General features: G+C 42.1%; 1 protein-coding gene across 1 annotated transcript in view; it reads left to right on the plus strand.

Moving 5' to 3' along the window:
• NBEA (neurobeachin) overlaps positions 1-24,829 on the plus strand; it is an 827,350-nt gene that overhangs the window by 315,108 nt on the left and 487,413 nt on the right. Inside the window, exons 9-10 of the mRNA XM_025215995.1 lie at positions 9,343-9,462; positions 19,106-19,252. Of these exons, the coding sequence (XP_025071780.1) occupies positions 9,343-9,462; positions 19,106-19,252 (267 nt within the window). The remainder of the gene's footprint in view (positions 1-9,342; positions 9,463-19,105; positions 19,253-24,829) is intronic.

Genomic DNA, 24,829 nt, shown 5'->3' on the forward strand with positions numbered 1-24,829 from the left:
CAAGCAAATCCCAGGACGTCATTCTCCCCTTGTACTTGGCCTTGGTGAGGCTGCAGCTGGAGTACTGCGTCCAGTTTTGGGCTCCACAATTCAAAAAGGATGTGGAGAAGCTTGAGAGAGTCCAGAGAAGAGCCACGCGCATGATCAGAGGTCAGGGAAGCAGACCCTACGATGACAGGCTGAGAGCCCTGGGGCTCTTTAGCCTGGAAAAGGGCAGGCTCAGGGGTGATCTATAGCCACCTATAAGTTTATCAGGGGTGACCACCAGTATCTGGGGGAACGTTTGTTCACCAGAGTGCCCCAAGGGATGACGACTAGGTCGAATGGTCACAAACTACTTCAAGATCGTTTCAGGCTGGACATAAGGAAGAATTTCTTTACTGTCCGAGCCCCCAAGGTCTGGAACAGCCTGCCACCGGAGGTGGTTCAAGCGCCTACATTGAACACCTTCAAGAGCAAACTGGATGCTTATCTTGCTTGTATCCTATGACCCCAGCTGACTTCCTGCCCTTTGGGCAGGGGGCTGGATTCGATGATCTTTCGAGGTCCCTTCCAGCCCTAATGTCTATGAAATCTATGAAATTTTGAGCTAAAATAAACTAATTCCAATGTCACCGTGTGCATGTGCATTTAAACACAGTGATTTACTGAGCTACCAGATACCACTTGTATTTGATGGGACTGCTCAGTAGCACAGTAAATTAGTGCCCTAATTGCCATGCACATGTGATGCTTTACTGCCCAGCACATTAGTCAGCTGTACAAGAAAGCATTTTGTGTGGATGAGCCCAGAAGGGTGAGAAAGAAATTGTCCAGGATAACTTTCCACTCAAAATCCCCTGTTTGCTGTTCCTGTGCCATTTTGCTTTTGTGTTGCTGACTTCTGGAAAGACAAGCCCTGCTGTTTACACACCCCACCTCCTTGCTTACACTGCAGGCAGCCTTAATCACCTACCATCAGGTACAGTCAGCTCACTCCTTCAAACAAGCCTGCAAAATGGCTCCCACCAAAGGTATACCACCAAACCCAAACCAAGCAGGCCTTCCTACTCACTAGCCCCTCAGGCAACCCTGGCCCTCTCCCAAGCAGGACTCCCACTCAAATTGCCCTTTTTGGGACTTGTTTGCCAGTTACTGACTTCTGGCAAAACTCCTGATAAACTTTTCTTTACATTTCATTCCTTTAACCAAGCAAATGCATGTACCTAATAAGGACTTATTTTTGCTGTGCATTTTAGGAGCAAAAACCATAAAACTCAGCATGTACTTAGACTGAGTTTGTGGGGGGGAAGGGGGTATTAAATCTTTTTTAGTGATAACATTTTGTTCAAACATGGAAAAAAGAAACTTTTGGACAGAGAAGGTAGTCATGGAAAACTAAAAATGAGATCAATATTTAACAATACAAGTTTTTTGTTTTTTTATTTCATTCTAGACAGGAATGATCACTGTCCACTTTAGAATACCCAATGGCTACTCTGTAGCATTTGGTAATTTAATTTATAGTATTTCTACATTTGCTATTTCAAACAAATGAAAGAAAAGATGAATAAAGGTGACCTCTAAATAGGATTACTCAAAATCCATCAGTTTTAGGATTATGCTTCCAATGACAAGGATAAGCAGTGTATTCAGCAAGTAATTGATTTTCAACTTAACATTTCTTTTTCTTCCCCAAAAAGTATAATAAATTATTTCATTCAGAATGATTCCATTATGACTTACAAACCATATATTCAAAAATCACCACACCTACTACTGAAATGCAGCCATCTCTGAGCGAGAATTTAATGGTGCTCAGCAAGATTAGAGTTTAGAACATAAAGTGAATAATAATTCTGTTATTAAAAGGAAGAAAACCTTCTAGTTGAAACTGTAGGGGGGAAATTAGCTATATAGAAAATAATTATCCAAGCTGAATTTGGCTAGCTTACTAGCCTTAACTACATTTAGTCTTACATACTGTGCCTTTGGATCTTTAATGGACACAATTGATCAGGCCTACACTTAACTCATTAGAATAAATAATAAATAATCCAAATTTATCTACATAGCCTAAATGGTACATTTTTCATATTTCTTGTTCTTTTTTTTAAGCAGTAGAAGGACAAGCTAAATGATAACAAATGTGGAAACAGCTGCCTAAAACATTTTGTACTATATTTGAGTGTTAACCAGCAGAGCATGAGGAGTGTAGGACTGATTTTTTTTTTTTCATATTTAAAAAAATTTAAAAACTTTAAGCAAATATGGTGGCCTTCCTGAGGTTTGAGAAAGAAGCAGACGTGGTGTGAGCTAAGTAACAGGTAGGACAGTGGTGTATGTAATACTTCATACATAAACAAAAACAGTTGCCTTGGAGCAGGGGTTGGCTACATACAGTTGGCAGGCTGAATCCAGCCCCCATACTGGAGCTGGGTGGTGAGGAGCCACACCAGGAGCTGGAAGCTATGCCTGTGCTGATACCACTGCTCTCTGCTTCTCCCCTGCTTCCCCCAACCATGTGCTATGAACCCAGTTTTTAGTCAGAAGGGAATCGCACCTGGGTTGGGGAGTTAGAAGCTGTAACTACACCACTGCCACTTCTCCCTGCATCCAGCTGTCTCACCCCTTAAAGCTGTGCAGTTTCTGGTTGGTGGAGAGCTGTGCCAGGGCAGGGGTGAGGAGAAGCAGTACCACTGTGGAAGTAATTTCTAGCTCCCTGGCACTGGCAAAGCTTTATTTTCTGTGCAAGCTGTGCTCACACTGCAGCAGGGGTGTGGGGAGTCTAGGGCTAGGGACAGAAGTTACACATAAACTGGTTTAAGTGATCAGAAACTGGTTTAAACCTGTAACAGAACAGAAGTTCAGTGCACATAAACCAGTTTCATAATGGATGAAACTGGTTTAAGATAAACCTGGTTAAATGTAGTATCAGATTTAACTGATTTAGGTCAAACCAGTTTATGGAACTTCTGTCCAAGACAGAAGTTAAGGTTAAATCACAGTCCCCCAGCATCCCATGCTTTGAAGTCCTTGACTGTGCTGTGCCTGTCTGCTTGAACAGAGCAGGGTTGACCACACCCTTCTGCTCCCTAGCCAGAGCAGTGAGGACTGGCTGACAAGGAGGTGAGGGTGGGAAACTCACCTGGCACAGCCTGATCTGCCAGGTGGAGGTGGAGCAGCCAGACTTTTTGCCCACTGGAGTGGGAGTGGGGAGGGAAGGGGACTGAACCCGCCTGCCTTCCTTCTCCCACCCTCATGGGACCCTAGCCTGGGTCTGCCTGGCTTTCCCCTCTGCTTGCTGTTGTAGCAGTGATGGGCATGGCCAGAGCCCGCCCTGGCAGCAGCCTCAGGCAAAGGCAGGGAGGGAGGGGGATTAAACCCTCCTGTCTCCCCTCTCTTCCAGCAGCATGGGGACCCTAGTCGAGATCTGCCCAGCTTTCTGCTCTGCTGGTTGCTCATGCAGCAAGGGGAGTGGCCAGAGCTGGCCCAGGCAGGAGCCTGAGTCATTGCCCCAGCCAACTCTGGTCACATTGCCTGCCACACGGGCAGCTAGCAAGACAGAAAGATGAGCAGACTCCAGCTGGGGTCCCCATGCTGCTGGGAGAGAGGGAAGACAGGGCTTTAATCCCCCTCCCTCTTCTACTTCACCTGATGCGCTGCCCTGGCTGGTGTCTGCCCCCCGCCCCACCCTGGGACAAACCTGACAGGAGCTGCTTCCTCCTTCCTCCTCCATGGCTAGGGTCCCTGTAGGCCAGGGTGGGGGTTTAAACCCCGCCCCAGTTATACTCAGCGGCCTGCCAGGGCCTGGTTATGCGTGCTCCCCCATCAGCTTTCCTCCAGGCTTCTAGCCACTGCAGAAGGGAAGGGAGGGCTCATGTTAGCACCCCCTGGCTTCTAGCCTGAGCCACTGTAGGCATGTGGCTGCATTTCCCGAATCAAAAGTGAATGTCTATTGACTTGCACATGACTTCAGTCTACACAGGTTAGACTAACCTGCAAAGATTGAATCAATCAATTGGCTCAGGCTTATTGATTGTCTGTACTTAGCTTAGGAGAAGCAGCAGCAGTGCACAGGGGAGCTGGAAACTGTTTCCATGTTACTCTCCTGCTCCCCTGTGCCCCTAGCTCTCTCCTCACTCCCCCAAACTGGAGGTGTGCTGTTCCAGTCCATGGCTTGAAAAAGGTTTCTGGTGCCTGGCTTAGAGTGGAGCAGGGCTGTAAAATAAAAGAGGACACATTATTTAGAGTAAGTAATAGACAAGAGAAAAGCAGTAGAAAGGTTAAAGTGATTGGTGGAAGACTAAGACTATTCAAGAGGGAAGAGAGCCATTATCTCTTGTCAGATTGCAGAGAGATTAGCAGGATTGCAGATTGTTTATAATTAGTATCCAGTAAAATGATAATTTTTAGTTCCTAGGCCTACCTTCTGAAGGCGCTCTGTAGATTACCCTTGAGCACAAGGATTGTGAGGTCAGAAAGGGAGTGGTACTCCTCCATGTTTGTGTCTCTCTATTTTTTATACTTTTCTTGTGCTTGTACATTCTGGAGCTTGGTTTTTGTCTGGTTTCACTAACATAATTTTCCTGAGAGCTTTGATGCATTGGATGAGGTATACCCCATTCTGGGATAGGCATGTCTAAGGTCCATTGTGATGGCAAAAAGATGAGTTGACAGATTTTGAATTTATTGTTAAGGTAGGGTTATATCCCATGGATCAGCAGTGAATTTATTTCTGATGATTAATTGAGTGAGGTTCCAGGGCTGTTGGGAAGCCAGGAGTGTGTGTGTGATGGGGGGAGGGGTCCAGAGTGTTTAAATTGGGTAAATGAAGTTTTTAGGTTGATGAGAAAGGTAATATGAAGTTCTCAGAGCAGATGTGGTGGTACCTGAGGGGCTTGACTGTAGCTTACAACTTTTTGATGTGTTTTGGATGTTTTGTTTTGTGGATTTTAAGTATGGCGTTCCATGGGTTCTTGAATACAGTGGTTTGTAGGGTGCCATCCAGGATGTGGATTGCGACTTTTAGTAAGTTGATGGTAGTGCGGGAGTATTCTAGAGCAGGGGTTCCCAAAGACTTTATACCGCAGGCCGGCAAGCCGCAGCTCGGAAGTGGCTGCAGCCTGGGAAACTGCAGCTGGAATTTCTGGCCGGCAGACAGGTACAGATACCCCTGCCCCCTGGAAGCGGGGGCAAACCCTGTGCTGACGTGGGCCCTGCGGAAGGAGCCACAACCTCTCCGCCCAGTTCTGGGGGGCCGCGGTTTGCTGGTTCATTGCCACTTCCAGTCCGACAGCCGACCGTGCTGCGGACTAGCAGCCAACCCGCCATGGCCTCACACCGGGCCATGGCCTGGGGATTGAGAACCTCTGTTCTAGAGAGAATGTGCACTTAAACCTGTAGTGGAGGTCAATAACTGAGTAAATGTTCAGATTAGATGATGAAAATATTATCTAATGCAGCTATCATGCAGGTTCATTTCAGGTTTTGAAGGTTGGTATAGTCCAGGGTATCTTTTGCCCATAGCTGTGCCCAGGGTTTGGAGAAGTACTTGTTGTTGAAAATGAATCTGTTATAAATGAGCATGAAATGGATGATTTGCGCAATATATTGTGGCTGCAAATCTGAGTGTAGTCCATTTTCTTGTATCCATTTCAGATAGGCTGCTTTGCCATCATAGTATGGGATATTAGCATAAAGGCTGGTGACATTCATGGTTGCAAGTATAGCCTTCAGGGTCATGAAGGGAGGAAGGCCAGGGGCCTTGATTATTCCAGATTTTTGAAGTGTGTTCTGTCTTGTAGAAAACTTGTTTTTGGAGTGGCACGTGATTTTAGGGCGTTTTCTATGAATCCTGATAGATCTGCAGGAGGATACCACAGTTGGCTATTATGGGTCTGTCAGGGTTACCTTGTTTGTGAATCTTTCATACGTTCCGGTAGTGGAAGAGTGGGGAATTAAGTGTGAGCAGTTTTTCCTGAAACCGGTATGGAAGCTGGTATGGGGTCCACCCCAAGTTCTTTATAGTAGTTAGTGTCAAAGAATGGTCTCTTAGTCTTTATTAATGTAGTCTTGATAGTTGAGGATGACTGTAGCCCTTCCTCTGTATGCAGGTTTGATTACTTTTCATTGTTGGACCTTAGAAGGTTTTTCTCTGTGAAACAGAGATGTTGTGGTGGTCCTGGCTTTTGGTAAGACTTTCACAGTTAGCTTTCTTCCTAAAGCAGTCAATGTAGAAGTCCAGTGTGTGGTTCCATCCCCTGGGATGTGCCCAGTTAGATGTTACTTTGTTGTTTATCTTATCTGTTGGGGTGCGAATGTGATCAGAGGAGGTTCTGTTGTGGTTGTAGAAGTATTCTGATAATGTCTCTCTTTTCTTGTTTTACAGCCCTGCTCCATTCCTCAAAGCAGAGGATTTTTTATTTATTTTTATTAATTTACATATGGAATTTTACGTAAGCCATTATCTTATCTGTTACTTAGCTCAACCTGTGTTTGCTTCTTTCCCAGACCTGAGAAAAAGGTATCTTTTGCCCAAGAGCTTGTCTAAATCTCTCTAAGCTACGCAGTTGTTTCAATGCAAGATATTACCAACAAAAATCCTTTCCCCTCTTATATTTCTTGGACCATCCTAACTACAGTATCACTCTTAAATTGGAAGGTATTTTAACTGGAATAATAGAGCTAAAGATAGGAGGAAATGTTATGCTTTAAAAAACTGTGAAGTTGCTTATTTTCTCTGTTGTCTTTGACACTGAGAAGATTAATAAGAGCACCTACTGAGGTTGGTTAGAGATGGAGAAGATAAGCCCAGCAACAGAATAAGTTTGGTGCCCTTCCCCTGCATTGGTATGTTTTTTCTTTAATCTGTGTTATTTTTAAATTAAATCTTGGTGTATGCAAAAAATAATTTACTCAATTTACCACATAAAGTCTGAGTTGATTTCTGTTTTATCTTAGCTTTATGGCACTTGGAAACTTCATAAACATCCTATAAATGGATTAAATAAATAATACTGCTTCTGTTACTGTCCTGTTTACATCTAAAGAAAAAAACCTCATTTAGATGTTCTTAGGTTAAATATGGAGCAGAGGCTTCAAAATGCTATTAGGCAGAGACATCAGAATTGCTTAATATGATATTTAAAGGTTATCTTCCAAGTCGAGATATTGACTCATCTAGAAGAAAATCATTCAGTGCACATTTAAGTGAATCAAAAGTTGGCATGTAATCTAAGGATGTTAACTGTTAATTAACTGTGAATTAGGTTAACTGAAACCATCCATATTGTATGTATAACATTAGATCTTAAATATGCTCAATAATAGAATGTACTGGTTTTATATTAATGCTTTATTTCAACTTTATTACTTCTGGGAGACCGTTTAATGCTAGAGCTGAATAAAAATCAGAACATGTTTCTTCATAATAGGGCTAGTAGTATAAAATAGTTGTTCAGGAATGGAAAACTTTCACTCTGGAAAGGCAATGGGCTTTCAGCTGGCCAGAAGTGAAAAAAAATGGGCATCTTCAGAAGAGAGATCCTTTGGTGGGAATATCATTAAGAAGAGGAACTAAGTGTAACATTTTAAGTAATCATACCATTTTGGTCGTGATAGTATATTGGTGTTTGTCATGCATTGCCCCTAGCCAAGATCATTGCTGACCTCTCCCTGATTGACGGTTGCCTTGTCCAACACCCTGTTTTGTGTACACACCTCAGTAGCTTGACTTGGGTGGTGTTTTAAACTTGAGCTGCCTGTCTTTTCAGAAGGTATGGGTTGAAGCTGAAGTTCTGCAATTCATGCTAGTTCGGTTTGGACCCAGTTACTCTGTGCTGTTAATTGAATCACACTCTGTAGCTTGAGTATAGATAATTTCCTGATAACTCAGATTATCTTCACTATCAAATTAGATCAAATTATTTTGGCCTTGACAAATTTTTATTGATTTTGAAGCCTTTGTTAATTAAGCTAAGCATCATGGAACACGTAACCTATTTTCAAAAGGATCTCAGGAATACAGTTCTAAACTATTCCTCTAGCATATCTGAGTATTATTCACATAAGATAATGAAGAAGATGCTCAAAGGGGGTGCAAAAAATGCCTCTAAAGCCACACTAGGTGTAACCATCCAGTGACAATCTCTGAAAGAGTACTACCAGAGAGAAGATAAAAAAATCTTGGTAGCTGAGATCAGAAAGCTCTGTCAGTGTACTTGGTAGGTGCATAGCACATGATTCTAAATGATAGGATGGGGCACTTAATACAGCAATGAAGGATTTGTTCTTGAAACTAAATGCTGAAAAATAGAAGACCACTCCCTTCACAGTAAGGTTTGTGCTAATTGCAGTCATCCCAGACAAAGGAAAAGTAAAGCTAACATTTTTAATAGCATTAATTTTACAAATATCTTTGGTATTATGGGTTGATCTTTGAGGATATCACAGAACTGTATAGTCTTACTTCTAATGAATGCTTGCCAATTGACTTCAGAATTTTTAAATCTAGATTAAAAGGCTTATTACACTTAAAGTTGACTTCCCTCCCCCTCCCCCCAAGAAAATCCAACCTCACCAAAGAAAAAAAAGCATAGCTGAATAATAGTTGGGTTCTAAAATATGACGTTTTAAATTCTGTTTTGGATGTGTGTTTTTTTATTTTTTTGAAGATTAGATATTTAAATGTTTGCCTCCTGTAGCTTGTTTATCTTTGGCTTGCTTGTTTTAGTTGCTGTGTAACCCACTTCAGATTTTCACAATTGCACTTTCTTGGGCTAAATGAGAGGCAACATAAATAGTTGCCAGTAAGGAAACACTATCTAAAGGTGGAGGTATTTCTAGTGAATTTACACAAGGATCAGTTTCAGGCTTAACTGTATTAAAAATGTTATCAATGATCTTGAAAATAAACATAACATCACCGTTAATAAATTTTGTGGGAGACAAAGATTTACAAAGTGATAAACAGTGATGGCAGGATACTCGAACAGAGCAGTCTGGACTTCCTTGTAAACTGGCATACCAAATGCATTTAATGTACTGTGCTTTTTTATTAAATGGTCTTCTGACTTACTGGTCTTTTAAATAATACATTGCTATGACAGCTAAAATTAAACCTGAATTTTAGCATTGGCTCTGAACTACCTCCATGTTTTGTCTTTTGTACTTTTCCCCAGTTCTGCAAAGGGATATTGATAGGCAGATGCTTAAGCCCATGGAGAGCTTTACAGTTTTAATATGTTTTGGAGGCTTCAAAGATTCCTTCACTATATACCCCTTTACAGGATTTGAAGTAATAAGTGATGTATTGATATTTTGCTTTAAATAATAATTCATTTGTTTCCTAATTCTTTTTAGTGGTACATGATCAGCATTGTGCACATCTACAATCGCTGGAGGAACAGTGAAATTCGGTGTTATGTTAATGGTCAGCTGGTATCCTATGGTGATATGGCTTGGCACGTTAACACAAATGATGTAAGTTTCTTCCCCTTTTTCCTTTTTAGTGATAGTTTGCTATTATTTGAAAATTTATAATCATCATATTGGTGAAAAAAAAAGGAGTATGAAAAATAAGTCTGCTGGCAGTTTTTAACAGTTGTGCAGTTGGGGCTTGAGGACTGTTGTACCCTGTTCCCTATACTGTACAACTATGTCTATGGTGGGTTATGCAGTTTGGGGAATGGGGCATAAAATTCTTCAAATGCCTATCATGTGACTGCCAGCTTGCAGCAGTGGGGAGGGAACAAAAAGGGAGGGCACCTGCACTGGGGAGTGGGAAGTTCCCTGGTTTCCAGCTGTACCTCCATGCACATGGAAGTGGGAGCTCCCCATTTCCATGCCTGGGAATGTAAAAACTTGCCTTGCAGCTGGGGCTCCAACTATGTGCCCACTTTTTAAAGATCCATGGTGAAAGGAGTCTTTTCTCAAGTTGGGATCACAGTCCTCAGACCTTTTAAAGGTAGGTGGGGAGCTGGGAGCTATGGCTGAACCCCTGCCTGCTTTTTCATGTTCCTGGGCACCAAAAGCCTGACATCAAGGAGAGGATCCATGGACCTCACGCGTGCTGGATCCAGCGTAATCCTGAACTACCTGGAGTGAGCACTGTGGGTGCTGGATCCGTCATACAAGGGAGGGAGAGTTCGTGGAAGCCCCATGCTGTTCTTGTGGCCTGTGGACCATTCTCATGCCATGGGGCCAGATTAGTTTGGCACCTCTTCCCTAAAGTTTCTTCTAGGTACAAGAAGTGAAATCAGATCTCTGGTAACTGGTTACCATTCTTAATAACAAAACTGTTTTACATTGCTAGTATTAGTTTTCATATTATTAATGAAAGGCAACTTGTGGCTGAAGTTCAGCATGGTTTTTTTTTATTTGAATCAGTCAATAGCTTTATAATGTATGAAAAATGATGCAGTATCTGTGAAAGAACGACCATTTAATTTGGGTCCTGAATGAATTTTCTGAGAATTTTAAGCAAGTCTCTTAACTGGATTGTGTTATAATTCAGTTTGGAAAATGTATTCTTTAAGATATATTGGACCCAGTTTCATATTTTTTTTATAAATGACTTTTTAGTAGAGTAACAACCAACATATTTAAAATGCTGACATGCATCTTCCTCATCTCAGGGGCTGGGTGGTTGGTTAGACTAGCAGCAATGAGACATACCATGTAGAAGGAAGGAGAGTGTGTAGCGTGTTTGGCTCGTGATACAGAAACTTGGCTTCTTGTCCTTTAGTTCTCCTTCTCATATTGGTCTGCCTGGTGAAGTGGACAGGGTGATTAGCTCTTGTGCTTCCCTTCTTTCTTTTTATCTATTTAACCTCCTCCTGGCATTTTCAAAGGCCTCTTTGCTATTCAGCTGCCACACGTTTCCTCTTAGTTGTAATACAGGAGCTGTTTCTCAGCTGTTGTATGGAGGGGGGAAAGCCCCTTGTCTTACAGTCAGGTAGGAGGTTCAGTTGACAGGGCGGAGGGGAAGGTGACTCTTGTGGCTCAGGCTTCAGGCCCCTATCTGTGGTCATAGCCATAGCTGCAGCTGCTGCCTGTCCCCCACCCCCTGCCACCTTTGCACCACCATGTCCCTTCTCCAGCCTCCTCTCCCCATCTCCCCTCCACTCCCTCATGCTGCCTCTGTGCCCCTGCCTGCTCCTCTCCAACCCCCTCTTACCTTTGCTCCACATCAGCAACCTCTGTGCACGCTGCATCCTGGGGCACTGAACCTGCCTCCAGCCCAGCTCCATAGCAGCAGTAGGCAGCCTACACAGCTGTGGCGGGGACTGGGCTGGTGCTGTGCTCAGTGCCCCAGATTAGAACAGGGATGGAGCTTGCCAGCATGGAGCAGAAACTGGGGGGGAGGGAAGATCAGAGGCTAGGAGGGAAGTGGGGAGCAGAGGCTGAAGGGAGAGGTGGAGCAGAGGCTGGGGGAAGGGGAGACTCCAGGTTGACAGATAGGGGCAGGGGTGGTGAGGGGCAGGCACAAGCTGCTTGACCTTCCCACACTGCCTGTTCCCTACTGCCTGCCCCTCCCCCTGTAGTGGTGGGAGGCATGATTTAAAGATGACCCTACAATAATTAGATTCTATACATGAAAATTATAACAAAATTACAGATTTTCCATGTACAGAATCTAATTATTTGGGGCATCTTAAATTCAGGGTCACCTTAGATTTGAGTAGATACACTATATAATAGCTATAGATGATAAAATACATTATTTTTTTTAATATATTTCATAGCAGGATTCAATTTTAGAGGAAGGAACAACTCTGTGCCACCATCCCTGCTGGGAGGGCAGGGAGTGCCTTGCCATGGTAGCATGGCTGATGTGGGGTTTCTGGGTGGGAGATGAGCAGGGTGAGGAGCCCCAAGGCCACAGTGCGCAGCCTGAATCCAACCTTGCCCCGCACAGAAATCCGGGGGTCACATGTTCCCCAGTGTCCCCCTCCCCAGGAGTGCATGGAGCAGCAGGGAGCCCCTTCTCCCCTGGTCCCTTGGACAAGCCGCCTGTGATTCTGTACCACTCCTGGCCACAAACCTCATGCACCGCCCTGGCTGGGCAGTACCTCCAGGCCCAGCCCCTGCCCCATTCCCTCCTTCACTGTGGGGCCTTAATCTGCCCCACCCTCCATAGACGTACCTGCAGGTAGCTGAGGGAGCTGCTCTCCACCACTTCCTGGGGCTGTATCCTGTCCACAAGCATATGCATGTGCTCGTGTATGCATGTGGCACCCCCTGTGTCCTGCTCCCTGTAGCCCCTTGCAGGCTGGAACTCTGCTAGCCTGTAAGGAGAAACCCACCATTCCCATGTTTTTTTCTGTGGTGAACCGAAAACCCAGATCCCTGCATGATACTGGAAATGTGGGACAAATGGTGTCCCAGAGTCATGCAGCCTGGGACCGGGACTTGTTGTTCCCATTTTGGGACTGTCCCACCCAATTAGGAATGGGTGGTCAACCTATCTTCTTTCTGAGTGAGGCCAAGGCCTTCATGCCCCCATGTACTCGGCACCTGTGAAATGAGACATTACATCATTAATTTTTCTCAGCCATAATTTGAAATGTAATATACAGAAGAAACTCTGCTCTTTTATGCTTCATATATTTAAAAAAGAGTAAACAAACCAAAAGGCCAATCAATAATTGAAACTTTAAGAAAACTGAATAAGAGATTAATAGACAGAACTATGGATTTTAACTGCATTCAAAGATATTTTACACTTTGATAGTTTCATATAGTTAAAATCAATTAGCGTCCCTCATTTTGTTAGCCAGTTAAGTCCTAGAAATTTGGCATCTTTTTTTTTTTTTTAATCAAGACAAATTTAGGAAATAAATGTTCAAGAAACCATTTTGAGAATGAAGAGAAGGGGGAAACAAGTTATTTTTAAGGACATTATTTTGAAGGAAATTAATTAGTTTAATGAAAATAATTTTTTTTTGTTGGTCATGTATTGTTCTGAAATTAAATCTCTGGAAGAGACACCCATTCAAAAGTATTAGTATTCAATTCAATAGTATTAAATTAAAGGTGCCTAATACAAAGGGTTATGATCCTGTATTGGGGTGTTTAGGGAGTATGTTCTAAATAAAGGGAATAAAGAGAGATAGTTAGCAGCGTTAGTCTGAAGTCAAACAGAAGGCACGGTAGAGTTGCTTTAGTTTAGTCGGTTCACCCTGGGGTGGGTGCAGGAACTGGAATGCAGAGGAAGGAGGGGGAGCCTGGAGGCTCTGGCTGTGGCTGTGACTGGAACAATCAGGGGAGAAGGTGGCTAGGTGGGAGCCCTGTGGCCTGAAGACTAACCCTTTACATATGGGCTGCCAGTTGGACAACCCTGAATTAGTTTATAAAGTGCAACTCTACCTTGCCTTCTTATAATAAATGATGATAAGATATTAATATTAGGATGTTCAATTGCATTCTTAAATGCAAGTGCAAAGTGAGGGTTAGGTTTGAAGTTCAATTACAATACAGTTTAGTTTTGATGATCTTGTGAAGAGTTGTCCAGGTAGATTAGCACCCCCCCAACCTGTGGGATCATTCTGAATACTTGAATTCTTGCAAGTTTCAGTGGTATGTATGTGACTGGCAGTGCCCTCTGCCAGCTGGTCTTGTGTAATCCACAGCCTCACTTCTTTCCAAATTCCCAAACAGGTTCTTTATTCAGAGCCTTCCTCAGCAAAGGGAAGTCAAATAAACAAACAAACAAAAAAAGCCTTTCCCTTTAAGCTTTACAAACAAAACAGTCCCTTCAGGATGTACAACAAACCCATACCTTTCTCTCTTCAAGGCTTCCAGCTTCCACAAGCTCCTTCTCCCTCCTTGTTCTCCTTCTGCTAGCCCTTTCTAATGCTCCAAGCTGAGGATCTGTCCAAAGACTTGATCCCTTTCAGCTGCAGCTCATCAGCAAGCTGGGCAAGCTGCATCTTTTCAGTTCTATAAGGGATCCACACCCTGTTACAATGCCCACTAAACCAGGAAAATAGATAACTTCCCATTTTAGTGTATACTCTGTGTAAAAAAGAGATGCTAGCAGATAGTATGGAAAAAAGATGCAACTTTTTATTTTGTTTATTTTTTAAAATGTGTTCCTGTCTACTATTTTTTCCTATTTGTTTACTGGGGGGAGTCATCGTGCTGTAACAGTTGAGCGAGAAGGGATTCAGGGTAAGAGAAACAAGGAGTTGGATTTAACATGAAAAATGCCTCAATTGAAACATTGTGTCAGGTATTCAGGTTGTAGCCATATTGGTCTAGAGGAAAAAGCAATCAGGACTCATGGTAGAGGTGATATCTTTTATTAGACGAACTAGGTTTTTTCAAAAAAAATTATTTAATTGCAAGCTTTTGGGCACAAACACCCTTCATCAGGCATCAGAGAAAATATGGTAAAAGTTCTCCTGGGTAGAAATGAATTTCATAGGAGTTCACAGAGGAGTCAATAGATGGAATACTCTTCTGGGCAGGCATTTCTTATCTGGTAAGGTGATTCTGAGCTCTGTTGTGAGGTTCTGTGATGATACAAATTACCTTGAACAAAGGCAGGAGCAGTATCTCAGGTTTCAGGTTGTCAAAATTGCTTCCTCCTTGTAAAATTATGAAGTTTTCATTTAAAAATTGGCTAAAATTTGATATCTTCCATGTGTCAAGTATCCAGATTGTAGCCATATTGGTCTAAAGGAAAAAGCAATCAGGCGTCATAGTAGAGGTGATATGTTTTATTAGACCAAATAGATTTTTGCAAAAAAAGTCTTTAATTGCAGCTTTTGGGCACAAACACCCTTCAGTTGAAACATTCACATCTATATCATCATCAAGTATGAATTGTTTCAATAGAGGATGAACCTCAATTTTGTAAGTGCTTTATAAACTTTTAGTCATAAACAGATGGGTAAATATGACCCATTTACACCATTGTATCTTACATTGGATTGTATATTGATATCCAGAGTAGACATGACCAGCCAAGATTACATGCATTTTCTTAGACCATCTGTTTCAAGACGCTGAGCTACAGAGCCAAGACTTCCTTCTGGCTCCTTAGCAAAAATCCTCAGTAGTCTCTTGCTTATAGTACTCTGCAACACCAGCACAGACCACTGGATGTTGAATTGCAGCATTCTGCATATACAGGCAGTCCTCGGACTCACGACACAATTGGTTCCTGAAAACCACGTCTTAGTCAAAACTTTGTAACTCAGAACCAATTTTCCCATAGGAAAAAATGTTATAAGTGGGGGATTGGTTCCTGAACCAAGGCCCAATACCATATTTTCACCAAAAATAACCCAGAATTTTGTACTCAATCAATTATAGATGAGTAGTACAGCTACATTAATGTATTTATATTGTACATAGCAATCATATTGATTTGGAAGGACTTCTTTGAGGTGACTTTGCTGGACTTTTTGTGGGGTTCTTGGCTGGAGTCTTCTCAGGAGTCTTGGCTGCAGGTTTTTCTGAAGTCTTGTCTGCTTTCTTAAAGAGTGTCCAAGGAAGTTTGGACAGATGTTCTCCAGGGAGATGGGTGATGCAGTGAACTTGTTCGCTAGTGTGGTGTGGCATCAGATCAAGTGTTGTAAAGTCAAAACTGATGTCAGAAAGTTGAAACAGGGTGCCAATTTATAAACATAAGGGCAAAATGTTGTAACTCAAAACATTGTAAATCGAGGACTGCCTGTATCTTATAGAGAACCTAGGTTTTTATGTTTTTGTATTTTGTTTGTTTTTTTTAAGGAAAAATTTTCATGTATGGCTCCCTGAGAAGTTTGCCCTCCCCTAAGGCCACTACTGCACCTGGTCCCTGTTACCAGAAGGCCTCATCAGGTGACCAGAAGGGAGGGAAAAGGGTCATATATCCTATTGTTCTGACTGGAGATTTTGAGCCTCTAAGTGTGATGCGGGTTTTTATTTCCAAGGTGGAGCACCTTACATTTCTCTCTTTTGAAAGCCATCAGTTTTTCATCCAATCACCTTGCAAGTCTATTGAGGTCAGCCTGGATTGCCAGCCTATCCTCAAATATGGACACTGTTCCCCTAAATTTGGTGTCGTCAGTGAACTTAGCCAGTCCGCTTCTGACACCAGTGTCCAGATTGTTTATGAAGATGTATGTGCGTGTATGTATGTGTATGTATGTATGTGTGTGCATGGATATGTGTGTGTGCGTGTGTGTGAGTGTATATATGTGTGTGTATATGTGTGTATATGTGTGTGCATGGATATGTGTGTATGCGTGCGTGTGAGTGTATATGTGTGTGTGTATATGTATGCATTTGTGTGTGTATGTGTGTGTGTGCATGATGTGTGCATGTGTGCATGCATGTATGTATATGTGCGTGTCTGTGTATATATGTGTGCGTGTGGGTGTATTGTTACTTAAAATTGTCAGTAACTCAAATTAAGAGTGAGACCTTAAAAGGGGGATAAGGCAAAATGCTGTGTTTATTGGTTACATGAAGCAGATACATAAGCTTGGACACACGAGTCATACAAACAGACATACACAAGCATACGTACAAACAGACATAGACAGATATACAGGCAAAACCACTCCAGTAAGATGTTATAGTTACCAGCAGATGTTACTCAATATTAGCACTGGATGGCTGGTTCCAAGGTTATTGAGGGTGATAGGAGCAGGACAAGAACAGACATGCATGCCTGTGCTCCATGAGGTTGCAGAGAGTGGATTCCCCATCTTGGCTTGTCTGAGTCTCACTTCTATAGGGATTTCAAATCTTTGTTCAGCATTGGGGTTTTTCCACGCTCAGTCTTTAATTAGAGATTGTTTCTTCTGGTTATCTCAACTTGAGGTCATTCCGGTAAAGCTGGTATCTCCATTGGTATCTTGTTCTTTGCCTTGAAGCATTGTATAGTTGGTCTTGAAGCATTGTGTAGTTCAAATGGCAGGATATGCACAATTCCTTCTTCTTTGCACCTGATCACAGATGAGTTCTTCAGCCATCCATTAATTAGTTTACTGTCTGATAACTTATACATTGGCGCCTTGTTGCTTACACAATCAATTAAATCTTGTGTTTTCATGCAAGTAGTTACCATTCTTTCACCAGTCACCCTCTCACACAGACACTCGCATACACAGGACATATGAAGTTCATCTACTCATGTCAAAGAGGGAACAAGCATAAAATGGAGTTTTAGTTGTTCATACAATTGTAGAGGTTGATCAATTCAATCCGATTGTCATTTAAGCATAATAACTAATATGCAAAAATTCATACTACAGTATGCGTGTGTGTGCATTTATGTCTTTCTGTGCACACACACACGAGTCGAAATGGGGTTTCAGAAGTTGTGGCAGCCATTTTGGCTACATGGATGGGGAGTTTTGAGGGAATAGAGCCAGATATTGTATTGGCACTTTCCCTCAGAATGCGGGAGTTATATACATGGAAGTGAGCAGCTTCATCTGATTGGTTGACTCTATTCAGCTTTATTTCTTGGCAACCATTGGTCCCCTGGATCATGGTGTGCACAAGAGATCTATGTGACCGTCACACCAAGGACTTCAATGTGTACACTTAGGCAAGAGGATGGAGGCTACCCTAGACTTATTAGCCCCCCTTTAGACCCTTGAGAAAGAGTTCAAAGACCAGGCCGAGTCCAGATGCTTAGTGCCTCAATTATTGTAGCTTCTACCAGAGAGCAACAGATTAGAGCTGCTGCTGACTGCCTAATGCCTCAGCGATGGCACATTTCTGTCAGGGTGAGGTCCCTTAGTCTTTGTCCAACTACAAAGTACCCACAAGGCAGTGGAAGATAGGGTTTTGAGATGGCCAAAATGGCTGCCACAACTTCTGTACCTCCATCTCAATTTGGGATGTGAAATACTGTTTAATTTTAAAGAAAATTAATCTTAGTGGGAGAAATTGATGGATTAAGTTTATGGAACCAAAAGCAGCAGCAGGTGGGAAATTCTGAAAAGAGAGTGACTTTATGGTTGTATGTGGGGGTAAAGGCTGGAAGATGTTTGCCACAGTTTTTGAGAGCTTATGGTAGAGAGTTCTGAAGGTGGCAGTCATTGACAGCAAAGATTTAGAAGGTCCAAACAGAGCACAAGACTGAGAGAACATTTCAACACGGTAAGACCTCAATGTTAATGCAGAAATGAAAATATGTAAGGACGAAGGAGCTGAATGTCAGTTTGTAGTTATATCTCAATACGTGGCTGGAATTATGGAGCTAGAGAAAGCAAATTTTGTGGTCTTTCATATATTCTAGGTGCAAAAGCTGGAATTCTGATACTTGAACATAAGAAGTGCCATACTGGGTCAGACCAGTGGATCATCCAGCCCAGTATCCTGTCACCAACAGTGGCAGAAGTGGATACTATACAGGGAGAGCACTGAACTGGATATCTCTAGTGATCTACATCCCTTATTCAGTATCTTCTCTGGCATCCATCATTTTTGGTTTAGAGGTGCCAGGGGGAACTTCTTCAACTATTCTGTTGAATAGCCATTAATAGATCTATTTTCCATGTACTTATCCAGTCCATTTTTGAACCTGGATGTGCTGTCTGCCTCCACCACCTCCTGTGGCAGTGAATTCCACAAGCTAAGTGTTGTATAAAAAACCTACATTCTTGTTTGTTTTAAACCTATCACCTGCTAATTTCAGCAGGTGCCCCCCAGTTCTAGTATCCTGGAAGCTGGTGTGCAACTGTTTCCTGTCCACTTCGTCCAAACCCTTCATAACTTTATAGACCTCTGTCATATCCCGCCCCCAGCCTTCTTCTTTCTAAGCTGAAGAGTCGAGCCTTTTTAGGTAATTTGGTAATTTTGTAACTTGGCAATTTTGTTTTAATGTTCATTACTGTATGACGTATGACTAAAAATGAATCATAGCAATCAGTGACAATGAAAATAAACTTGTAATAATAAATGAAAGATGTTTATGTTACTTTATTCAATGATAAACTCATGTTTTATTTGAAAAAAATAATAGCTTTTGCAGTTATAATTTAAATAATCGTTTTTTTCTTCTAAACCTCTCTTTTTAGCAATAAGTTATATGTAAGCATTTGTTCTTTTTGTTTGTGTGCATGTATATATACACGTATATAGTTTAAATTAATTATTTTTTTCTTTAATACAGAGCTATGATAAATGTTTTCTTGGATCTTCAGAGACAGCTGATGCAAATAGAGTGTTTTGTGGTCAACTTGGAGCAGTATATGTATTCACTGAAGCACTCAACCCAGCACAGATCTTTGCAATACATCAGTTAGGACCTGGATATAAGGTAATTGATTTTGAAGAAAAATAAGTTTCCGTACAATTAGTAACACAAGGAAGTATTTTTATTTTTGTAGACAGGTTGTTTGAATGCAAATTCTTGTTTTTGGATTGCTAAGTAGAGCTGCATGAAATGTTCTCAACAAAACATAAACCACATCTGGTTTCAAGTATCATTAACAACCAGAATTCAACTTGCTTTTTGAAACATGCACTGAAATTTATCTTCTGAAGCATAACGAGTAATTTTGCATTTGTGTCAGAATCATGTTATTTTCTACCCTATATTTTGTACCACAAACTCAGTCAGAGGCAAAAATTGAGTGATAAATTGTAACCTGTTCTTATAAAATGCAAAACAGAGATTTTAATGCTTTGTTTATGCAGTATCAGTTGTTCTTTGTATACATGTTTTTGCTGCTGGCAATCAGGCTAAGATTACTTGTCCTCCTTCCAAGTCATGGGGCTGCTGCTGACCTAAGTTCCTCCCACTCCTGTTTGGGCATCCCCAGAGCCTGGCAGTTAAGCATAGTAGCCCGCTTAGGTGTGATCAGGAGCAGCTCAAAATGCCTCTGAGTGAACTTTTTTGACAAACATATAATGCTTTTATTACCTTGATCTCTGATAAAGCAGTATTGGTTATCTCTGCAAAAACCATAAAGAGTATTTTTTTAAAGTGAACAAGACACATTTTGATGAAGCTGAGAAACCTGGTTTGTCTAGAAGCTAAAGCATTTGAGAATGGGCAGGAGATTCAGGTTCTGTTCCAGACTGTTTGAGTACCTGATGGCAATCTTTATGCCTCATTATTCTCATTTGTAAAGTGATAAAGGTTGCTGCATAATTTTTAACGTACTTTGTGTTCTATAAGGCAGATACAACATAAGTCCAAAATATAAAATGTTATTAGATGAACAGCTAAGAAGAGACTGATGCATTTAAATTCCATTAATGTTTAGTTTGCCATTTGGAAAATGATTATCTTAAAAGCAATGTTGTCATGATATACATAAATAGTTTTAAAATGTTTTATATGCTGTGTTATGTTATATGGCTAAGTGGCTATATGTGAAGTTTACATGGACTGAAAGAAATATATTGCATACTGTTGACAAGTCTAGATTTCTTTTGTACTAGAAACCCCAAGTAGTAACAAAGGGAAGTGTACTACCTTTGGCAATGTGTATTTTCATGCTTAGCAAATCTTCTTCTACCACAGTATGTAGTAGTGTGACTTGAACTTCAAATCCAGTGGTGCATTCAATGAAATTGGGCATTGAAGTCTGAACTTATATTTCTCAAAGTATATGTATATCTTTTTCCTGTGGTCATAACTATAATCTTGCAATTGAATGTAAATAAATTAATGCCAGATTGTCTTGTAAATTGAGTCAGAAATACTTATTTTGGCATGTGTGAACTGTTCCATTCATCTCAATGGTTTTAAAAACAAAAGCTTACATTTTAAATGCCAACACTACTAACTCTTTCACCACTGATAATTTTAGCAGAAACATAAATTTTATGCCTCTTGCATAAGGCATCCTACACATACCCACATTCTCAAAGCCCCAGTTATTTTACTTCCTATCTGCTCAAATCTCCAGTTTCCTTCTTCCTTCTTGAAAACTTCTATTATATATTGTAGATCTAAAAGCTTGAGCTTATATGAAGAATAAAAAAATAGAAAATGTGTGTAATATAGTATCATCATAGATAATAGAACTGATTAATATTTAATTAGTTTGAAAACTCCACTTCAAAATTTTGAATTAAACTCTTCCAAAATTAGAAGGTCACATCAGGGTACACCAAAATTCAGGAATCTAGCAATGTGGAAAGTAGGTCCTGCTTGCCACAACATAGGTTGAACCATTGTTAAGCCTGATGGATGAATCTCAAAAGTTTGTAGATTCAGTTCAGGTGGGCATCCAAAACTTGAAATATTTATTCCACTCTGAAAGCTGTGAAGCCTGGTTTGAAAATATGACATTTCAACATATACACATATATCCTGGGATGGAATTAAATGTAAAGATGCAATAAAAGAAAAAAAAATCCTCCAAATGTTATACCTTTGGACCACAACCTGGGGTGGTATTTGGTGTTCTCTGAATAGTTTTCACCATCATGGATTTCTTGAGATAAATTAGCAACTAGCATGTGCTACAAAAACCAGGCAGTAGATGTAGGGGCTGGAGATGACAGTATTTTCTAGATCCATCTATTTTCCAGGAAAACAAAAACTTAGCAGCAGTTTTATGTTTAAAAATGAAGGTTCACAACATTTTGTGGGAATGTTTTGGTCCTGATGAAATTTACTGCATGAAAATCAGAAGATTTGACTTTTCATATTATTTCAGTACTAAAATCATAGAATCATAGCAAATTAGGGTTGGAAGTGATTTCAGAAGGTCATGTAGTCCAACCCCTTGCTCAAAGCAGAACAGTTCCCAACTATATTTTCCTTGCAAAGGCTTTGTCTACTAAGGTCTTAAAAACTTCAAAGATGGAGATTCCACAACCTCTCTGGATAGCCTGCTCCAGTGCTTTATTACCCTCCTAGTTAGAAAGCTTTTCCTAATTGTGCGGGCCGGCTCCCGGTCCCGTCCTCGCTGGGCGTGAGCCGGGCCCGTCTGTGTGCATGCGGGCTGTGGCCGGCAGCCCGGGCACGCGGGGCCGGAGAAGAGTCACGGGGTGGAGTAGTACGCTCGAGCTAGAATCAGTCACGGAGGCGTAATGGTTGATTGAAAAGATTATTTACTTACACCGGAGATGGTCGCGGTGTAGGCTGGACAGCTTCCCAGGTACAGCTCCGCTTCCTTCCTCGTTGGAGGACTCTAAAACTCGGTTCCCAGGATCCTTGGAGTGGTTCAGACTCCATGGTGTCGATAACTGGGTTCTAGGGTAGGGATTCGTCTGGGCTGCGATCGGTGACGGGGAGAGGCTAAAGACAGGTGGGGAGGGGGGGCCCCGGGGTTTTAAATTAAGACCGGCCAATAATGTGGCTCAAATCTTAATACAAATGGCGGGAAAACTCCTTTGCAGCATGCATCACTAAATGCAAGAGTAATGCACAATGCAAAGAAGGCTACAGAACAGCGGGAAACACTTTTCTGCACGCAGGTTCTCCATAACAACAGAACACTCCATCGTGCAAAAGAGCTCCAATTCGGCGGGAACATAATTTAGCGGTGCCGAAGCACGCACAATTAAAAAATCCATAACTTTGGGTTGTGACACTAATATCTTATCTAAACTTTCCTTACTGCAAAACTAAGACCATTGCTCCTTGTTCTGTTATCTGCCACCACTGAGAACAGTATAGTTCAGTGCTCTTTAACATTTTTTCATTTGCAGACCCCTAAACCATTTTGAATGGAGGTGCAGATCCCTTTGATTGTAAGCATTTGATAGATCATAATCATCAATACTTTTGATTGATCATAGTCCTCTTTTGTAGACCACTTAGACATAGTCTGCAGACCCCTAGGGATCCATGGACCAAAGGTTGAAAACCACTGGTCTTTCTCCATCTTCTTTTGTTGCCCTCTGCTGGACTCTCTCCAATTTGTCTTCATCCTTTCCATAGTGGGGGGCTGAAAACTGGACACAGTACTTCAGATGTGGCTTCACCAGTGCCTAATAGGCTAGAGACAGACATTACACATAAACTGGTTTAAGTGATCAGAAACTGGTTGAAACCTGCAACAGAACAGATGTTCAGCGCACATAAGCCAGTTTGAAAATGGCTGAAACTGATTTGAGATGAAGCTGGTTAAATGTAGTATCATACATAACTGATTTGGCTCAAACCAGTTTAAGCAATGTCTGTCCCAGCGACGTGGACGAGGGGGTAAAAAGCACCCTGTTCAAATTTGCGGACGACGCTAAGATGTGGGGAGAAGTGGGCATGCTAGAAGGGAGGAATAGGCTGCAGTTGGACCTAGACAGGTTGCAGGGGTGGGCGAATGAGAACAGGATGGGTTTCAACACAAGTGCAAGGTGCTGCACCTGTGGGGGAAGAACCGGCAGCATACCTACAGGCTGGGGAGAACTCCCTTCTCGTCAGTGCAGAGGCAGAAAAGGATCTTGGAGTCATTATTGATGCCAAAATGAACATGGGCCAACAGTGTGGGAACATGGTCAGGAAGGCCAACCATACCTTGTCATGCATCCACAGATGCATCTCAGGCAGGTCCAAGGAGGTGATCCTCCCCCTCTATGCGACATTGCTCAGGCTGCAGTTGGAGTACTGTGTCCAGTTCTGGATGCTGCACTTCAGGAGGGATGTGGACAACATGGAGAGGGTCCAGAGGAGGGCCACTCGCATGATCAGGGGGCAGCAGGGCAGGCCTTACGAGGAGAGGCTAAGGGACCTGAGCCTGTTCAGCCTCCACAAGAGAAGGCTGAGGGGGGATCTAGTGGCCTGTTACAAACTAGTCAGAGGGGACCAGCAGGCATTGGGGGAGACCCTGGTCCCCCGAGCACTACCAGGAGTGACTAGAAATAACGGTCACAAGCTGGCAGAGGGTAGATTCGGACTAGACATCAGGAGGTGCTACTTCACTGTCAGGGCGGCTAGGACCTGGAACCAACTTCCAAGTGAAATGGTGCTGGCTCCTACCCTGGGGGTCTTTAAGAGGAGGCTAGATGAACACCTTGCCGGGGTCGTTTGACCCCAGTACTTTTTCCTGCCATGGCAGGGGGTCGGACTTGATGATCTGCTCAGGTCCCTTCTGACCCTATCTACTATGAAACTGTGGTTCAGCCTAGGCAGGTTAAACTAACCTGGAAAAGTTGAATCAAGTCAGGCTCAGGCTTTTTGAATGCCTGTCCCTAGCCATAGAGGGAGATAATCACTTCCCTCAATCTGCTGGTAACGCTCCTACTAATGTAGTCCAGGATGCAGTTTACCTCCTTAACAACAAGGGAATACTGTTGACTCATATTCAGCTTATTGTCCCCTGTAATCCCTAAGTCTTTTTATGCAGAGCTGTTGCTTAGCCTGTAGCAGTGCATGGGATTGTTCTATCCTAAGTGCAGGACTTTGCACTTGTTCTTACTAAACTTCATGAGATTTCTTTGGTCCAATGCTCCAGTTTGTCAAGGTCTCTCTGAATCCTAGCCCTATTCTCCAGTGTATTTATTACTGCCCCCAGCTTGGTGTCATCAGCAAACTTGCTAAGGGTGCACTCTATCCCTATTTCCAGATAGTCAATGAAGATATTGAAAAAAACCAGCCCCAGGACCAACCCCTGGAACACTCCACTTGATACTGGCTGCTTACTAGATATTGTGCCATTGATTACTACTTTTTGAGCCTGATGATCCAGCCAGTTTTCTATCCACCTTATAGTCCATCCATCCAATTGATAATTCCTTGGGTTGCTGGTGAGAATGCTGTTGGAGACCGTGTCAAAAACCTTGCTAAAATCAAGGTAGATAACATCCACTGGTCTCCCTGCTGCTACAGAGCCAGTCATCTCATCATAAAAGGCAATGAGGTTGGTCAGGCATGACTTGCCCTTGGTGAATGCATACAGACTGTTCCTAATAACCTTCTTCTCCAAGTGCTTAGAAA

Source organism: Alligator sinensis, unplaced genomic scaffold (genome assembly GCF_000455745.1).
Source record: "Alligator sinensis unplaced genomic scaffold, ASM45574v1 scaffold1014_1, whole genome shotgun sequence".
NCBI classification, from domain to species: Eukaryota; Metazoa; Chordata; order Crocodylia; family Alligatoridae; genus Alligator; species Alligator sinensis.